At 38.7% G+C, this 17,708-nt stretch overlaps 1 protein-coding gene across 1 annotated transcript in view; it reads right to left on the bottom strand.

Moving 5' to 3' along the window:
• CCDC148 (coiled-coil domain containing 148) overlaps positions 1-17,708 on the bottom strand; it is a 328,164-nt gene that overhangs the window by 47,012 nt on the left and 263,444 nt on the right. The window contains exon 9 of the mRNA XM_066280374.1: positions 15,217-15,335. Coding sequence (XP_066136471.1) covers positions 15,217-15,335 — 119 coding nt within the window. The remainder of the gene's footprint in view (positions 1-15,216; positions 15,336-17,708) is intronic.

The following is a 17,708-nucleotide window of genomic DNA, read 5'->3' as shown; positions in this document are numbered from 1 at the left end:
TGCTTCCCAAGATTTCTTCCAGCTTTAAAATTATATGATTCTATAAAACTCACATTAAAATATATACAGAAAGACTGTAAAATATGCAAAGACTATAAACATGCTTCCTTCATAACTAAATAATAATTCTTATTCATTATTACCGGATAGCTTTGTGTGTGTGTTTTGCAGTAGTTCCAAACAAAGGATACACATCGAGTGCTTGAAGCTATATTGTATCCAGTACAATGGTGGCACTTTGGGAAAATTGCCATTATATTTCTCCCAAGCCATGGCTTTATATTGCCTTCATTTAACTATGACTGCTAAATTTATGCCTTCTCAGCCCTGTAGCTTTAGAAAATATTCCCAGAGTTTATATCTAAAAGGTCAATATTTCATTACCTGAAAGTGCTTAGTACAACTCCCTAGTTACGGGGTGAATGGTGAAGACATCAATACCTATACCGTGGTCGCCTCCATTTCATTCACAAATACTGCATGTGGCCTTGGAGAGCACAGCATCTTTCCGCAGCGGAAGAGGAACAGCAAATCATGCACCTCTATGTATCGGTGCAAACATTGACTGCAAGAGAGATAATGCTGTTTCCAACACCCAGTGGCCAAAAAGAAACTGTCAAATATTTGTAGCACTAATGATGGGCCAAGATAAATGTCTGTGTTTCTGGGGAAGAAAATATGAGATAATTGGTTCTTGAAAAGACCAGAGCATTAGGCTGTTCCATTTATAAGTATAGTGTCTGTGGTCACTTTATTGACATATGAAAGAAAAACAATGGTGGGCACTGAAAGGATTCAATAATGCTCGTTTTGTATAAACATGTATTACAAAGGCTGATTATTGCCTGCCCTCTACCAAACACAGCTGTGATGACATTCCATCTTATATCTTAAATAAGTAACTACAATAGACAGCTCAACTTGGAATGTAGTAGTAATCCAGTAGCTTTTTAAACAAGACTTCTAAAATCAAACATCAAAGCTGTAAACAATAAAGTAAAAGCAATCCAAACCACTGAACAACAGGCCTTCTCTAATTGCCACTGGTTTGGAAAATATCACAGATCTGAAGCTGGACTTGGATACCTCAGAAGATAAACTGTCGTCCAAGACCGCTAGAATGACCCTCAGCTGAGCCATGTCTGCCCAGCTGGTGCTCCGTCTGCCCCTGGCACATGCTTGTTAGTTCATTTCCACGTTAAATAAATGTACATTGCTTTGTCCACACATTTCTTAGTCTCTCACTGTCAATGATGCTTCCTCAGCTATGATCCATTTAAGGAGCACTACAATTATGTCCAAATAATATGTGCATTCATGCCTCAACATATGAAAACATACACATATGTCCATAGTTAGTTATGTTATTATACTGATGAGCCGGTTCTAAGTGTTATTGCTACTTGACAAAATTACCTCTACATGTTGGAGAATGGTATGTTGGCCATCAGTGGGGTCTTTTAAATTAATCTCTTAAATTAATGTTAATCTGTGAAACATATCTAACTTCAATTAAAAGGCAAAACAGATAGATTCACTAAGAATTCTATCTGCTTAATGCCTCACAGTAATCCCTGATTGACATCATTTGGCACCTCCACTTGGAATGGAGATTTGGTAACAGAGACTTAATAAACAAGAACATTCCCACTAATTTGGGGAAATCTCACACTGAGAGGCAAAAACATAAGATATGTTTGTTAAGTCTCTGTTGATGTCACTTTACCAAGCAAACTCTTTAAAACTCTCAAAGATTGGACTATGAACCCGCTTTAAATGCCCTGAATGTCTTCCAGTGCAACATGCTGAGTTCTGCATATTGTTAAGAGCAGGCATGGAACATAGAGAGAAACATCTGGCTTTACTACTTAGAGAACGCAATAACTGTCAACTCCGTGCTGCTGGCAAGCACCCCAAAGTGCACACTAAATTAACAAAGCTAATTTAGTGTTAGGAAGACAGCTGGCTCTAGTTTCTTCCTTCCCAAATGGTCATGGTCATCTTAAACTTCAAATGTTTATTGTCTTGCAACGCAGAAAAACTCTCTTCTTTTGGAAATAATAACTAAAAACTAGTGTTGGTTACTATAGAAAGCAATGTTTTCTCCATTAAATGCACATTGTGTGTGTGTGTGTGTGTGTGTGTGCGCATGCGCGCGCGCGCACACACACACACACACACACACCTCTGCTTGGAGAGAAACATCCAAGGTTTGTCCTTGCATAACATTTCTAGAATTCTTCTATGAATGTCAAGTTTCACCTGAACTATTTCAGTGAGGGTATAGCATTGAGAAAAGAGAAATTAGGTGTATTTCTACAAAAAGTGAGATATTCTTAAGAATTTAATAAATGATTTGGGGCCCATACTTCAGAAAGCATGCAAAGAACTCTGGTATGTTCGTTTTCAAACTTCACTGCACTTCAGAATTCCCTGATGATTTTAAAAAACTGTTGGGAAACCTCATTACCAGAGATCCTGATTGACTTGGTTGGGGGCCTAGCTTGGGCATCAGGACTTTAGAATTCTCCCCAGGTGATTCCACTGAATGGAACCACTGCTCTAGTATTACATTAACATTGACAAATAAAGTTCGTAATACCCCACGCCTTCCTTTGTAGGTTATGCCCAACCTCATTCAGTTTTCTGGTTATAAAACAATATCCAGAGGAACTTCTTAACCAAATAAATCTGCTTTCAGAGAGCTTTAAAATTATCATGTAGAATATATAGTTAAAAAGTTAACTATAGGCCCTGGCCGGTTGGCTCAGTGGTAGAGTGTCGGCCTGGCGTGCAGGAGTCCCGGGTTCGATTTCCGGCCAGGGCACACAGGAAAGGCGCCCATCTGCTTTTCCACCCCTCCCCCTCTCCTTCCTCTCTGTCTCTCTCTTCCCCTCCTGCAGCCAAGGCTCCATTGGAGCAAAGTTGGCCCGGGTGCTGAGGATGGCTGTGTGGCCTCTGCCTCAGGTGCTAGAATAGCTCTGGTTGCAACAGAGCGACACCCCAGATGGGCAGAGCATTGCCCCCTGGTGGGCATGCTAGGTGGATCCCGGTTGGGCTCATATGGTAGTCTGTCTGACTGCCTCCCCGTTTCCAACTTCAGAAAAATACAAAAAAATAATAATAACTACATTAAAACTATTACCAAGGAGGTAAATGGAAGAGGCAGACTATTAAATTACAAGGGACAGTAATGAATATAACTGAAATGCCACAATCATATCCATCCTTGTAAAAACAATCATTATACAGAGAAAGGAGTGTGCATGTTAGCTGCAAGAGAGCTGAACTTCAGAAAAGTTACAGGTTGAACATTTTAACAAGCATTTATAACATGTCAACGATAAGAGGAGAGAGGCCTGTGTGCAGGAAGGGTGATCTAATTTCTGCTTGTTCACTCTGCAGCATTCAATGGAGATGGGAAGCAATGATGCTAAGGAAAGATTTAAAAAATGAGACATGACCATTACATGTTTGTTTTCAACTCCTCCCTGTGTGTGTCTAACATAAAGAATACTCAGTACAGAAAAAGTATACATGTATACTTTTTCTATATAAAATTACTCCAAAACAAAAGAAACATAAATTCACAGAACCATTGCGCTTACAGGATTACACACTGCAGTGACGAGGGCTGTGACATTGGCCCCAACGGGCCCCAGTGGGAAGGCTGTGGGAACGGTGCACTCAGTGCCCTGCTGGAAGCAAGAACCACTGTGCAAAAGAAGAGTTCAGCTTCCAGCTGTGGGAGGAAAAGGCCTTGGAGAGAGTCATTAGGAGGTCAAATGACAATGTGGTGGGATAGCTAGAGAAGAACCTGGAATGCAGAATTTAGGTGGAACAAATTCTAAACATTATGGTAAAAAAATAAAAGAGAAGTATATGTTCTTATGTCTATTTTGAAGACTATTCCTGTTACCTGAAAAGAGTATCTTCTAGTTAATAGTCTTATATTTGGATTAGCATATTCACTTTTACACATTGCATATTACTTTCTACTTGAAATTCAGTAAAAAAAAAAATGAAAAATAGAAAAATATTTTTTACTTCTTATTTTTAAAAGTACTATGGGTTTTTCTTACTATCACAAGTGTATGCTCATTGTGGAAATTTTGGAAATAAAGAAGTATAAAAAATCAAAATCAAAACTATTCTTCATTTCATTACCTGGAGATAAAAACTGTCACCATAGGGTTATGGTTCTTTCCAGACTTTTTCTTTATATAGACATCACAGAAAGATCATGTTGAAAATATGGACTTCATCTATTTTATTGCTTCTGGAAATCATATTTCTCCATCCAAGTACTAACCAGGCCCGACCCTTCTTAGCTTCCGAGATCAGACGAGATCGGGTGCATTCAGGGTGGTATGGCCGTAGACTAGAAATCATATTTCTCTTCGATCATTCCACTGGTATGGCAGAGAGGAGTAGGTGCAGTTCTCAGCACCAGCTCCACCCCCTTCCTACCCCTTATGGATCAAACTGTGCTGATTGGGGGCTGAGCAGAAATACTGGGATAGCTATGGGAGGATCCAGGAACATGGGGCTGGTTCCCCACTTTCCTGATATAAAATGTCTCCCAGGAAAACCCTGCATTCCACAGGGTGTGCTGTCTAGCATGACACAGAAGCAGAGAGAAGTGTTTAGAGAGTATGTGAGAGAACATTTGTTTCTCACCACACGCACAAGGTCTTATTTGGAAGCACGTGCAGGGAGCAAGACCTGGAGGAGGAGGAGACCTCCGGACCAGAGGCAACAGCAGGGTCGGAAGCAGCATGTGTTTGCCCACACCCTAAGACTAAGTGGGTCCAGTCATGTTGCCAGTGAATTGCATAAGGACCAAAGCCATTTCCAATACAAGAGCTACCAAGGACATTCTGGCAAACTAGTGAAGACCCTGAAAGATGCAAGATTAGAAAAATAGCAGAGTTTGAAATTTATATAAAACGTGTTATCAATTCCATAAGGGAGCCAGAATCTGCAGTTAGACCAGCCACTTCACCCTCCACCGCCAGGTGGCTGCCAAGCTTTCCGGGCACTTCCACTGGTCAGTATGATGCCCCTTAACCATGTGACATATTGTCACTACTCCAAATTTAAATGTGCTGAAAGTGCAAAACATACAGAAGACTTCCAAGACTTCATATGAAATAAGCAGTGTAAAATATCTCAATAATTTTATATTGCTAGTATACTGAAATGATAATGTTTCTGGATATATCAGGTTAAATAAAATGTATTATTAAAGAAATTTTATCTTTTTTTACATTTTATATGTGGTTACAGGAAAATTTTAAATTATATATGTGATTTACATAATATTTCTATTGGATAGTACTGCCTTGTACCCTGGGGAGCTGAAGGGATGAGGTGAATTGTGAGGGTGGTGAGGACCCTGTGGGGCATCAGAACCAGCAGGCTGACCAGCTACCCACCCTTCCATTGGAGGAGGTGGTCTGAGCTCCAGGAGAGAGATTATATTTACCCCCCCCCACACACACACACACAAAGAAATAGAGATAATCCAAAATGAAAGAGCTTAAAATGTTTTAATTAAAATTTTTTTGTCCTTCAATAGAAAATTGGATAAAGAAGATGTGATACATACAAATAATGAAATACTACTCAGTCATAAGAAATGATGACATATTGCCATTTACGACAACACAGATGGACTTTGAGAACATTATACTAAGTGAACTAAGTAAATTAGAAAAAGCTAAGAACTACATAATTTCACCCACAGGTAGGATGTAAAACTGAGACTCATGAACATAGATAAAAGTGTAGTGGTTACCAGGAAGAAGTATAAAGGAGAAGAAGCAGAAGATAGAGGGACAAATATATGGTGATGAGAAATGATTTGACTTTGGGTGATGGGTACACAACACAATCAACAGTTCAAATGCTGTAGAAATGTTCACCTGAAACCTATGTACTCTTACAGATCAATGTCATACCATTAAATTTAATTTCCGAATAAAAAATCTCAGAAATAAAACTATTCCATCTTTCTTCACTACCTTGAAGAAAAGGGGCTTATAAAGAAGTTGAGGCCTGACCTGTGGTGGCGCAGTGGGTCAAGCATCAACCTGGAAATGCTGAGGTCGCCGGTTCAAAACCCTGGGCTTGCCTGGTAAGGCACATATGGGAGTTGATGCTTCCTGCTCCTCTCCTTTCTCTCTTTCTCTCTCTCTCTGTCTCTCTTCTCTAAAATGAAGAAATAAAAATAATTTTAAAAAAATAAAGAAGTTGGGGTCAGTTACTATTCTTTACACATTTGGGATTGGTGTGAGTGAATATTTGACCTTGGTACAAATGAAAGTCTTTTATAGAATTGATATCATACTTTATGTAAATTTGGAACCTGGTTTTTATCATCTTGCATATGTTAATATTCATCTCTCCCAACGGGTAAAAAACTACGTTGCTTTGTAAAACAGATTTTTAAAGTAATGCTGAAGTAGAATACTATTTTGCAATAAAAAGAAAAAAAGTAATCACACATGCTATAACATGAATGGGCCTCAAAACGCAGCGCTCAGGGAAATAACTCAGATGCATCGCATTCATACCAGATGTCCAGAAAAGGCAAATCTAGTGAGACAGAAACGGGTCAGCGGTCCCTGCAGCTGGGAGTGGGATTGGGTGTTAATGCAAATGGGTAAGGGGGGTGAGGTAAATGACCTAAAATCGGACAATAGTGATAGCTCCTTCACTATAAAAATTCACTAAAAATCATCTAATTATACAACTAAAATGGAAATGTATGAGTTATTTTTCAATAAGGAAGCTTTCACTGTTAAATGTAGCAGTGTTAGCAGACTCCCATAAGCAAGCTGAATTTTTGCACGTTTTTATGCAATGACCTGGGAAATAGAGATATAGAAAATGAAAAATATTAGCAACTTTGCCTTTGGCAAGTACCACAGTATCCACCAATTTATTGTTAGTACATCAAAAATTAAATTTAAACATTTAGTAAGTGGATAATTAAAACATATTTCAAATCTTGTATAATGTGGCCAAAGAGAAAAAAAGCCTATAGTCAAATAAATTTATTAGAAAACAAAAAAAGACTGAAAACAAAATAACTAAAGCTTTCAACCCAAAAGGACAGAAGCAGCTCAGTAATGTTCAGGATTGTGCTTTTTTCTCTGTCTTCCCTCCAACTCCATCCCTAATAAAATGAGTCACCATGTTACCTAATCTAAACACTTCATCAACACCTGTCACATCCGCATCCCCACTGCCACTTCTACTTGAGGCACTTTTTCTGACCTTACTACAAAAGAAAATTTATTATTGGCTTCTTGGGTCACCAGTTTCTACTTATTCCAAAATGATATCAAAGCCTTCACCAGGAAAAAAAAAAACCTGTAAAATTTTCTGAAGAACCTAAAATAAGGCTTGAACTGAATAGCTTACAGCTATTATGGAAGCATGATCCTAGATTAGAGATTAAAGTTAGTATATATATCAGCTCTCTTTTACAAAATTTCAGTGCAAATATCAACAGGATTTTTAAAGTAAAATTTTATGTAATAACTAAGATATTTTTGGAAAAAAACAACAATGAGTAAACACTTGTTCTATCAGATGGCAAACAGAATAATTAAAACAGCACGGTGTCCATATAAAAATATAAACATAGATCATTTTTTATTTTATCTAATCAAGAGTCCATATGGATATAAAAGCATAATTAGAAGTATAATATATACTAAAGATGGCATATCAAATCAGTGGGTAAGAATGAATCATCAAGTAATTGGCATTGAGACAAGTGACTGTCACTTTAGACTAAAAAATGAAAGTCAGACACTTACCTCTTATCATTCATGAAAATAAATTCCAGATGGCTAAATTTTAGAAGAAACGTGGATAATATGTAGTATTTTGAAGTAATTAGTTCGTAGATCCATTTACCAGGATATCATGTATCATTCTGAAGTATGTACATTGTAAAGTGATGTACAGTCAGGAGCATAAAGGGGGATGATGTCCAGCTCTGCCTGGACTTGTCAAGCTTTGTGCCATGGTTTCAGATGGGCATATTTTATTTTTCTAATTTGTCTACTTCTAATAAGCGAATTATGTACTTTGCCACCAGAAGGAAGCCTCTTTTTTAATTGATACAATAAACTTATATACCAGCAACAACCAATAACTAGTAGTTAATAGTAAATAGGTAATTTGTACATTTTTAACTATTTTTTTTACACAAATCATTGCTATAAACAAAATGAGTCCCTTCAAAATTCCTATACTGAAGTCCTAATGCCCAGTGTGATGGTATTTGGAAGTGAGACCTTGGGGAAATAATTAGGTTTAGGTAAAATTATGAGAATATGCCCTTTTAATGGGATTAGTGCCCTTATTAGAAGAGGTTTAAAGATCTAGCTGCCCCCCTCTCCCCGCCTTATGAGCACAAAGCAGGAAGCCAGCTTGTCCATATGCCAGGAATAGAGTTCTCACCAAAAACCAACCATGAGGCTACTTGTTGTTGAACTTCTAGCCTCCAGAACTGTGAGAAAATAATTTCAGTTGTTTAAGTCACTACTTATGGCAGGAAGAGTTAATACAGTGATATGTTTTTATAAAATTTATTGGCTTCTTGTTGTTCTTAAATTCATTTTTATGTAGGTACATATGAGTGCCATATATATGTATGTGTATTAAATGACTGATAAGGGAAATGATTTCTACAGAAGAGATTGTATGAAGATGGTGATCAGGGTGACTTTTGATTTAACCTTAATGTTTTACTTATTATAAGAATGTCCTCATTACATGTTGTATCTAAAATATTTAAAATGCTTAATATTCTGAGAAAAATTTGTTAGAAGGTATCTCATGTTTTAAAGAGTTAATTGATAGCAATCACTTATATTTAATGAATATTTTCTATGTTTTAGATTGTGAATATGTTAATATGTTAATTCAGGAGAAGACAAGATGGCACTGGAGAAGGTGGATGTACCAACATCTACCTCCCAGAACCAAAGTGGATTACAAACTAATTTTAAAAACTATCATCTGGAAAAACCAACTTTGGACTAAACTAAGAGAACTCTTCAACCAAGGAACACTGAAGAAGCCACACCGAGACTGGTAGGAAAAGCGGAGAGGGCTGCCCAGCTCCCCAGAACAGCAAACAGCAGCCGGGAGAGACTTGCGTGGTGGGAAGTGTGTTTAGCAGAGAGGGGAGGGTCCCCAGGAACAAAGCCCCAGCCTGCAGCCCCAGAGCCTAAAAGAGGTGTATGGACAGTATTTAGCTGGAAACAAGACAGGATATTGTTTGTGAGAAAGAGACTGATTTCTCAGACCCAGGATTCTTCTGAAAGGGACCACGCAGAAAACCTCTCTCACAACCACTCACCCAGGGCTCTGGGGAAAGGGAAGAGAGGAGAGGACCAGAGTAGCAGGAAGAGAGTGTAATCTAGGAGGCACAGGGAGAAACACTTTGAGAGTGAGCCACCCTAACCCCTGGGACGAATCACTCCTCAAATCTGAAGTGAACATTTCCCCTGGAAACAGCAATATCAGCAAAGGGAAGCAGGACACCAGCCAAACAAGCTCTCCCGCAGCACTCAGAGCAGAGTTGCTTAGAAGGAGGGAGCTTTCAGGACTACAGTAGTGAGTCTTAGGGTCTGAGCTGCAGCGCCCCCACCTACATGGCTGAGGGCTCGCCCGAGGGCAGGCAACAGTGGGACACGGAAGTGTGGTTCTGTTGGCAAAGGCAGAAGCCAGCTGGTCACCACTGAGGCCCAGGTGTGAGCTCAGTCTTGTCCCGCTGGGGAGGAGGGGGCATGGAAAAGTGGTTAAGTCCAGCTGTGGGCCGCCTGTAATCCAGCCTGTGGGGGTGAAGGGCAGGAACCCCAGAAGGTGTGGAGACCAGCCCTTGAGCAAGGGCACAGGAGCATAGCCTTGCCCCGCCCATGGAACCGAGGCTTATGGCTTGACTTGCGAGCCAGCTCCTCCCGCGGGGATGGAGTCAAAAACCCAGAACAGGCAGAGTCCACTACTGAGCATGGGCACGCAGTCCCTCCTGGCCTGTGGAGCCAAGGCTTGCAGCCATCCCACGAGCGGGCTCCTCCTGCAAAGGCGGGGCAAAAGCCTAGAAACAGGCAGAGATCTGCAGCTGAGCAAAGGTGCTCGCCACTGCCCTCAGGGCCGAGCATAATGCCACCCATGGGGGTGGGGCAAAGGACAAGGCCCCCAATGCTTGTACACCCGAGCACTTGATCACAGCCACTCCCGTGAAGGAGAGGCAGAAACCACAGCAACAGCCCCAGTGGGCAGGCACCGGCAATGCCCATACCCAAATGCCCTAGGCAGCAACAGCAAAGGGGGTGGCGGGCCTGCAGACAGACCACACCTAGGGAACAGAGGCCACACCCAGTGGACTCCAGTGGCCAAAACCTTCCTTTACACAGTGAAAATGAGAAGGCAGAGAAATGAAACACAAATGAATCAAGAGAAATCCCCAGAAAAGGACCTGAATGAGTCAGATATAATCAAATTACCAGATGCATAGTTTAAAATAACAATTGTTAGGATACTCAAAAATATTAGAACAATAATAGATGGTCATTATGAACACCTAAATAAAGAGATAGCAAATATAAAAAAGGACATTGAAATAATAAAAAACAATCAGTCAGAAATGACAAATACAATATCAGAAATGAAGAACACAATAGAAGGAATTAAAAGCAGGATGGATGAAGCTGAGAATCGAATCAGCGAGTTAGAGGACAAGATAAATAAAGGCATGGAAGCAGAGCAGAAAAAAGAAAAGAGACTCAAAAAGTCTGAGGATACTCTAAGAGAGCTCTATGACAACATGAAGAGAAATAACATCTGCATCATAGGGGTTCCTGAAGAAGAAGAGAAAGAACAAGGGATAGAGACTTTGTTCAAGCATATCATAGCTGAAAACTTCCCTCAATTAAGGCAGGAAAACATCTCACATGTTCAAGAATCACAGAGCACTCCATTAAAGAGAAACCTAAAGAAATCAACACCAAGACACATCATAATTAAAATACCAAAGCTAAGTGATAAAGAGAAAATATTAAAAGCTGCTAGAGAAAAAAAGACTATCACCTACAAAGGAGCCCCCATAAGGATGACTTCCAACTTCTCAACAGAAACACTTGAGGCCAGAAGGGAATGGCAAGATATATTCAAAGTAATGCAGAACAAGAGCCTACAACCAAGACTACTTTATCCAGCAAGGCTATCATTTAAAATTGAAGGAGAAATAAAAAGCTTTACAGACAAAAAAAAAAACTAAAGGAATTTACTACAACCAAACCAAGGCTGCAAGAAATGCTAAGGGGCCTGTTGTAAACAGATCAAAGGAGAAAAAGAATATAGCAAAAGAAGAATACAGTTTTAAAGAATAAAATGGCAATAAACAACTACATATAAATAATAACCTTAAATGTAAATGGATTAAATGATCCGATCAAAAGACATAGGGTAGCTGCATGGATAAGAAAACTGGACTCCCCAAAAAATAAAAAAAATAAAGAAAACTGGACCCATACATGTGCTGTCTACAAAGACACACCTTAAAACAAAAGATGCACACAGACTGAAGATAAAAGGATGGAAAAAATATTTCACACAAATGGAAATGAAAAAAAAGCTGGGGTAGCAATACTTATATCAGACAAAATGGACTTTAAATATGTTAATTCAATATCTTATTTATTCATGTAATAATCCTATGAAGTAGATAACAGTTATATCTTCATTGTACAGATGAAGAACTGAAGTTCAGAGAAGTTAAATGACTTAGCCAAGTTCACACAGCTCTAAAGGGTAGAGCCAGTATTCTAAAGCTGAGAACCTGATTCGAGACTCAAGCTTTCCCTCTTAACCTTTATGACATTAGGAAGTGAAAATATGGCATCAGGAGATTAAAAGGGTAATAGAAACTTTGGCAGTAATTTCAATAACATAATGAGCCCAAAAGATGTAATCGATTGAGAAGGGAAATATAATTAATAAATAAAATGAATTGTTATTTTTATAATAATGTTGAACCACATGAAATTATGGCTATTTAGCCACTTTTGACACACAAAAATGCAAATTGCTTATGGTTCAACCTAATATATGTGCTAATTTATGAATATTGTTTTCAAGAAACTTTGTCTTAGAATTTAAAAAATAGGAAAAGAAAATAAAGAACAGAGGTTTCCAAACCATCAAGGCTGTGTGGTTGTGTTTTTCACAGACCTTATTTTAACATGAGAAAAATGTGCCTACAATTATAATATCAGATATGAGATTTGTAAGTTGTATTTTAGTAATAGAGAAAAACATTTAAATGAATCAACCAATTTCTTAGTTTCAGGATAGTTATGAAAAAAATACAACTTCTAGTTCAGAGAAGCAAAAGCTACCAGCAATTTTTACATGCTGAACTTCATTTCCCTAGGTCACAGAATGAGAATCATGCTTTTATCTACAACATAATTCAGAATTTTCTGTGGAATTTCCTGAAATATTATTCTGATATTTTAATGGCCTTTCTCACTGATTTTCCACTGGCATGCAAACACTGGATTCATAAAAATCTTATTGTACATTTCACATGAGTTGAACATACAGACCATAGACCCTTCAGAGTCGATAGCTCATTTAGCCAGAAGAAGTATTCCAGTTCAATTTACAAAGGACAAAATAAAGCCTTGTAGAAGTTAAGAGAATGACTTACCCTAGGCATTACACTATGCAAGGAACATTTAACACTAAAACCTCCATCTTCTGGTTCCTAGTCCTTCGTAACCTTTTCACTATGTTATAACTGCTTATTTTTATCCTGTTGTGTAATGCAGATTAATCAGATTTTCTTTTTCTTCTTTTCAACTGGAGTTCTGAGTCAGCTAATCTTGATAATTATTGAAACAGGAAGCAAAAGACTAAAATGGCTCTGTAATCAAAAAGAAACTCTGTGGCTATGGGGAGAGATTATATTAGAAGCATGTCCGCTAGCTGCTGGGACCTCACATCTGTTCTGTTTTGTCCATTCCCTTTCATTCCTGTGGCTCACATTTGTTTCCCCAGCATAGTTTCAAACTATCTAGCCAGCTTTTGACCATCACCTTTGCCTTGTCCTTTAATACTCAGTGTCTTGTGAGTTTTTGTCTCTGACCCATGGCATGGCCTGTCTTCTGATTTCCACTTAGACCTTGGTTTGTGATTGTTTAATTGGTTTTTAACTAGCTGTCTCACCTCTCAGCCTTGAACCTGGGTTTTGCTACATGCTTGGTTTTCTTTATAACAGATAAAACTCAACTCTAAAATTCTGAGATACCTGGAAAATAAAGAGCATCCTTACAAATTTCCTGGTAACTCTTGGAACTCCAGATTTACTCTGCAATCTCGTGACTGGAGTTTTAAGATACCTGCCTTATAGGTCACAAAGGAAGCTTCCTAGATACAAGTGAGCCTCACTGTATAAAATAGCCTTGTCTTCCAAAGATATTTATAAAGAGCAAATTTTTTAATTGCTTTATGTCAACAGCAAGATTAAACAGGAAGTACAGAATTCTGGACAAATTTTTTACATTGACCAGCTATAAAGAAAATTTATTGCCCTGGCCATTTGGCTCAGTGGTAGAGCATCAGCCCTGCATGTGGAAGTCCTGGGTTCAATTCCCAGTCAGGGCACACAGAAGAAGCAACCATCTGCTTCTCCACCTTTACCACTCCCCCTTCTCTCTCTCTCTTTCTCTCTTTATCTCTCTTTATCTCTTCTTCTCCCACAGCCATGGCTTGAATGGCTCAAGCAAGTTGGCCCCGGGTGCTGGAGATGGTTGAGGAGCTAGCAGGAGTTTGTCTTTGCTTCCTCGCTTCCCATGTAATAAGAAAAAAAGGAAAGAAATTGTATTGTGATTTATGTTATGAAATGAAAGACCTATCCTTAAATTATCTTTTGCAAAAGTCCGTTCAGGAGCTAGCAAAGCTACATAACTATGCCAGTTACTAATTTTTTGTCTCTTAGCTCCAAATCTACCCTTCATTGTTTACTCTATGAAAACAGAGCTTCATTTTATAATTGTTTATCCCATAAAGCTGACATAATATTACATCAGAAAAGACACTAAAGAAGAAAGCAGCTTCTGCCCCTCGTTCCAGTGTTTACTTTTGCTCCGATGACATGGCTGCCTACAGCATGTGTGAGAGACACCCAGTTGTGCTTGTGCCTATGAAGTTCCAATGGCACCTGTTAATCACTTTCCCATCAAATTTCAGAGGCACTCCCATGGCCAGATTCCCAACAAGTCTTACAAGCATGTCAATGGTTGATATCCAGCTTTGGCCTCCTGCACCCAAGTAGAGTATTTCCTGCTTGTCTGCCAACTGTGAACAATATCAATTTGAGACCATCTAAGAACTCATCACCATGCAGTGAGCCACAACCACACCTTCTATAATAAGGTCTGAATCCCACCATGGAGAAGGATGGGAACAAACTTCTAAATTTGTTTCTCCCATGGGAGCCCTCCTTTGTCCTTGGGGTGTTCTTTAAAGTTTGCTTTATCCCTGTATGTAACAGATTTTCTGCCAGAATGAAAAATTCTTTCAAGTTTTTTTCTATTCAAATTGCTATGTTGTCCCTGTCTCTTCCACTGATCCTGATTAATACAGAAATGTTGGAAAAATAATTTTAATTTCTCAGTGTAGTCATTCATAAAATGAGAAGACAGGGTATGTTGATCTTTCCAGTTCTAAAAAATATATTCTAGGAAATTCTGGGCTTTTACTATACGGGTATAGAAAAATTAAATATATAGAATACAACACAGTATAATCGTGTACTGTCTTCCCCAGCCTCAGTCACAGCATTATTCTCATCTGAATAAAGCTTTCCTCTTTTTGGGTTAAAATATTAAGTCACAGGAGCAGCCAGTATCATTTCATGCACACAGGGGCAATCAGAGATACTATAAAATCTTCTGTGAGGTTTTAATGAGGAGGCTATCTAAGGAACAAAATTCAAATACTAGAGATTCATGTATGAATGAATATGAGAGTTTAAAATGCATCATAAGTACCAGTTTATCCATATAAATACTAGGAGTATACAGTAAGTATAAAAAATTTTTCCACTGATAGTTTGTCCTAACACATAACAGAAGATTCCATTCGCCACCTCCATCACTACACAATTTAAAATTTTTCTTGTACCTTTCTCTGTCTTTTACCGACTGTTCTGCCATTAATTTCTTCAGTTCTTCTAGACGCTGAAGATCTCTCATTTCCATTTCTTGCCAATTCTGTTCTTTTTTAGCCCAATATTTTCTTATCTAGTGTATAAATGTTTCATAAAACTTAAATTAACAACAGATATATAAGAACGAGGAGAAAAGTTACAATAACATTCATTAACCATTGGTTCATATAACAAAGATGAAATTTAAATGGCACTTCATCCTGTTCATTTTTTAGATATGTGTACAACATATTGGCAACAGGAAAAATAAATTAAAACATGAAGAGTCACATTCTGAGAAACTGAACAGTTTAACAATTTTTGACGTGGAAATGTAACTTGTGCAAGGACCTAAGGTTTTAATCTATGGCTAAAATAATTGACTTTCAGGGAACCACAGTAAGAGCATATTATCGTCTCTGAAGTATATGATCTACCTGTTAGAAATATTTTTATCCTCTTTAGGTAATGCAGTCTTTAACAAATATAGCATTATATCTATTTTTACTTTAAAAGCATGAGTTTATTTATGCTAATGGACAGCAGGATGTTGAAAGCTTTCTGCTTCTGGGGAAGTGGCAGGAGATAGGTGGGAGGAAGGAAGAAAAGAAAAAATTAGCAGTGTTGTGATATATAGCAGTTATGACTTATACGGTAAAATGAAGGACAAATTTATCAAGCTCAAAAAGGTGAAAGCACTGCTCTCGCCAGGCCTGCTTCACTGTCCTGGAGACAGAATGAGAAAACCAGATTACACATGTGCTATTTTCAGGGTGCTGAAACCATTTTTCAGGATGCTCCCGTCGATGGGGCTATTGAAGCTCATGTGTATTGGACAGAGGCTCATTCACCTCTCCGGCATGCCAAACTGTGTCTGGGTTGAGACTGGATCTTGCTAGTAAAAAACAGCGTAACTGACAGAATATAAAAACTAAGTGGCTTTTTGACTTGCCCTAGCAACATGGTTTCTGAGCCCTGGGAGGACCAAAAGGAACATGCGGAGCATCGTGGCCACAGCCACAGCGATGCTGCAGCAGAGCCCGCAATCCCGGCAGCCGCTGTAGCCACATCCGTTCAACACTTAATGAATGAGGAGAATAGCTCAAGGTAAAGTGATTCCACTTCAGAAATAATTGAGATCTGGATTTGGAGAGAATAATTTGGATGAAGCACAGACACAGCATCACCAAAGATGGGGAGTGAATGAGAGGACCGGGGAAGGAGAGAAAGAAAACGGACTTGGAAGGCGCATTTCAGAGTCCCAGCTCACCAGAGCCAGGGTGTTCTACCAGTGCCAGAGACAGAACTGTTCACAGTGATCCTACAGTCTCCCTCTGGACTTCATAAATGATCTTTACTGCATTCTTTATACTTTTCTGTGTTACTTTATTGTTTGCAATGAGTATGTATTTATTTCTTCCATAGTCAGAGGAAAAAAAAAGTACTTCAAAGTTAAAATTTGAATTAGAACAGATATTGGATTATTTTTCTCTGGTTTTCAACTGACCAGTGATGTTTGCTTACTCCCAGCATTGGCCTTGGAGGGACGTCAGTGGTATTTTTGCCAACAATCCCTTAACTACAAGTTGACCCACCCCAGGTTGCTGGTATCCTGAGACTGTGACACCATTTGGTGCACTGTCCTGTGTAGGCCCTAGCAGTATGTCACACCTGAGATTTTTTGACATCTCAAGACCAATTCTTTTCATATTGACTTTCTGGTATCCTCAGCTATTGTGGCACCATGAGTCAGTTGGACAACTTCTCTCTCTCTCTCTCTCTCTCTCTCTCTCTTTCTGTATGGATAACTCCTTCCCAGGTCTTTCAACCAGGCCCTCTGAAACCTCTGTGTCATCATACCACTAAATCCTTCATTTCTTTAACATCCAAACACTACTCCATGGTTTTGACTGAAATTCTCTTGAGCAAAGGAAGGAGGAGTATCTTCTAATACCCCATGTGCCAAGAGACTGGAAAATGGTTTGGTCATTTTTCTCCTAATTCGATGCTCCTGTCATGTACAACCCTTATTCCTTTGATGTTTATACCACCTGGCTATATCACCCTCCACTTGCCCTTGTCACTGGCACATGTGGGTTTCTATGTTGCTCTCAGGTATTCAGCAAGAATTAAAATATATGATGATAATGTCAATAGATGCAGAAAAAGCATTTGATAAAATTCAATACCCATTTATGATCAAAACTCTCAGCAAAGTGGGAATATAGGGAACATACCTCAACATGAGAAAGGCCATCTATGACAAACCCAAAGCCAACATTATAATCAATGGGCAAAAATTAAAAGCAATCCCCTTAAGATCAGGAACAAGGCAGGGTGTCCCCTTTCATCACTCTAATTCAACATATCAGTACTTCTAGAAGTCCTAGCCACAGCAATCAGACAAGAAGAAATAAAAGGTATCCAAATTGGAAAAAAAAGAAGTAAAACTATCATTACTTGCAAT

This window comes from Saccopteryx bilineata, chromosome 5, assembly GCF_036850765.1.
Source record: "Saccopteryx bilineata isolate mSacBil1 chromosome 5, mSacBil1_pri_phased_curated, whole genome shotgun sequence".
Lineage (NCBI taxonomy): Eukaryota > Metazoa > Chordata > Mammalia > Chiroptera > Emballonuridae > Saccopteryx > Saccopteryx bilineata.
Note: the sequence above shows the minus strand (reverse complement) of the source record. Positions and strands in the feature narration are given on the sequence as shown.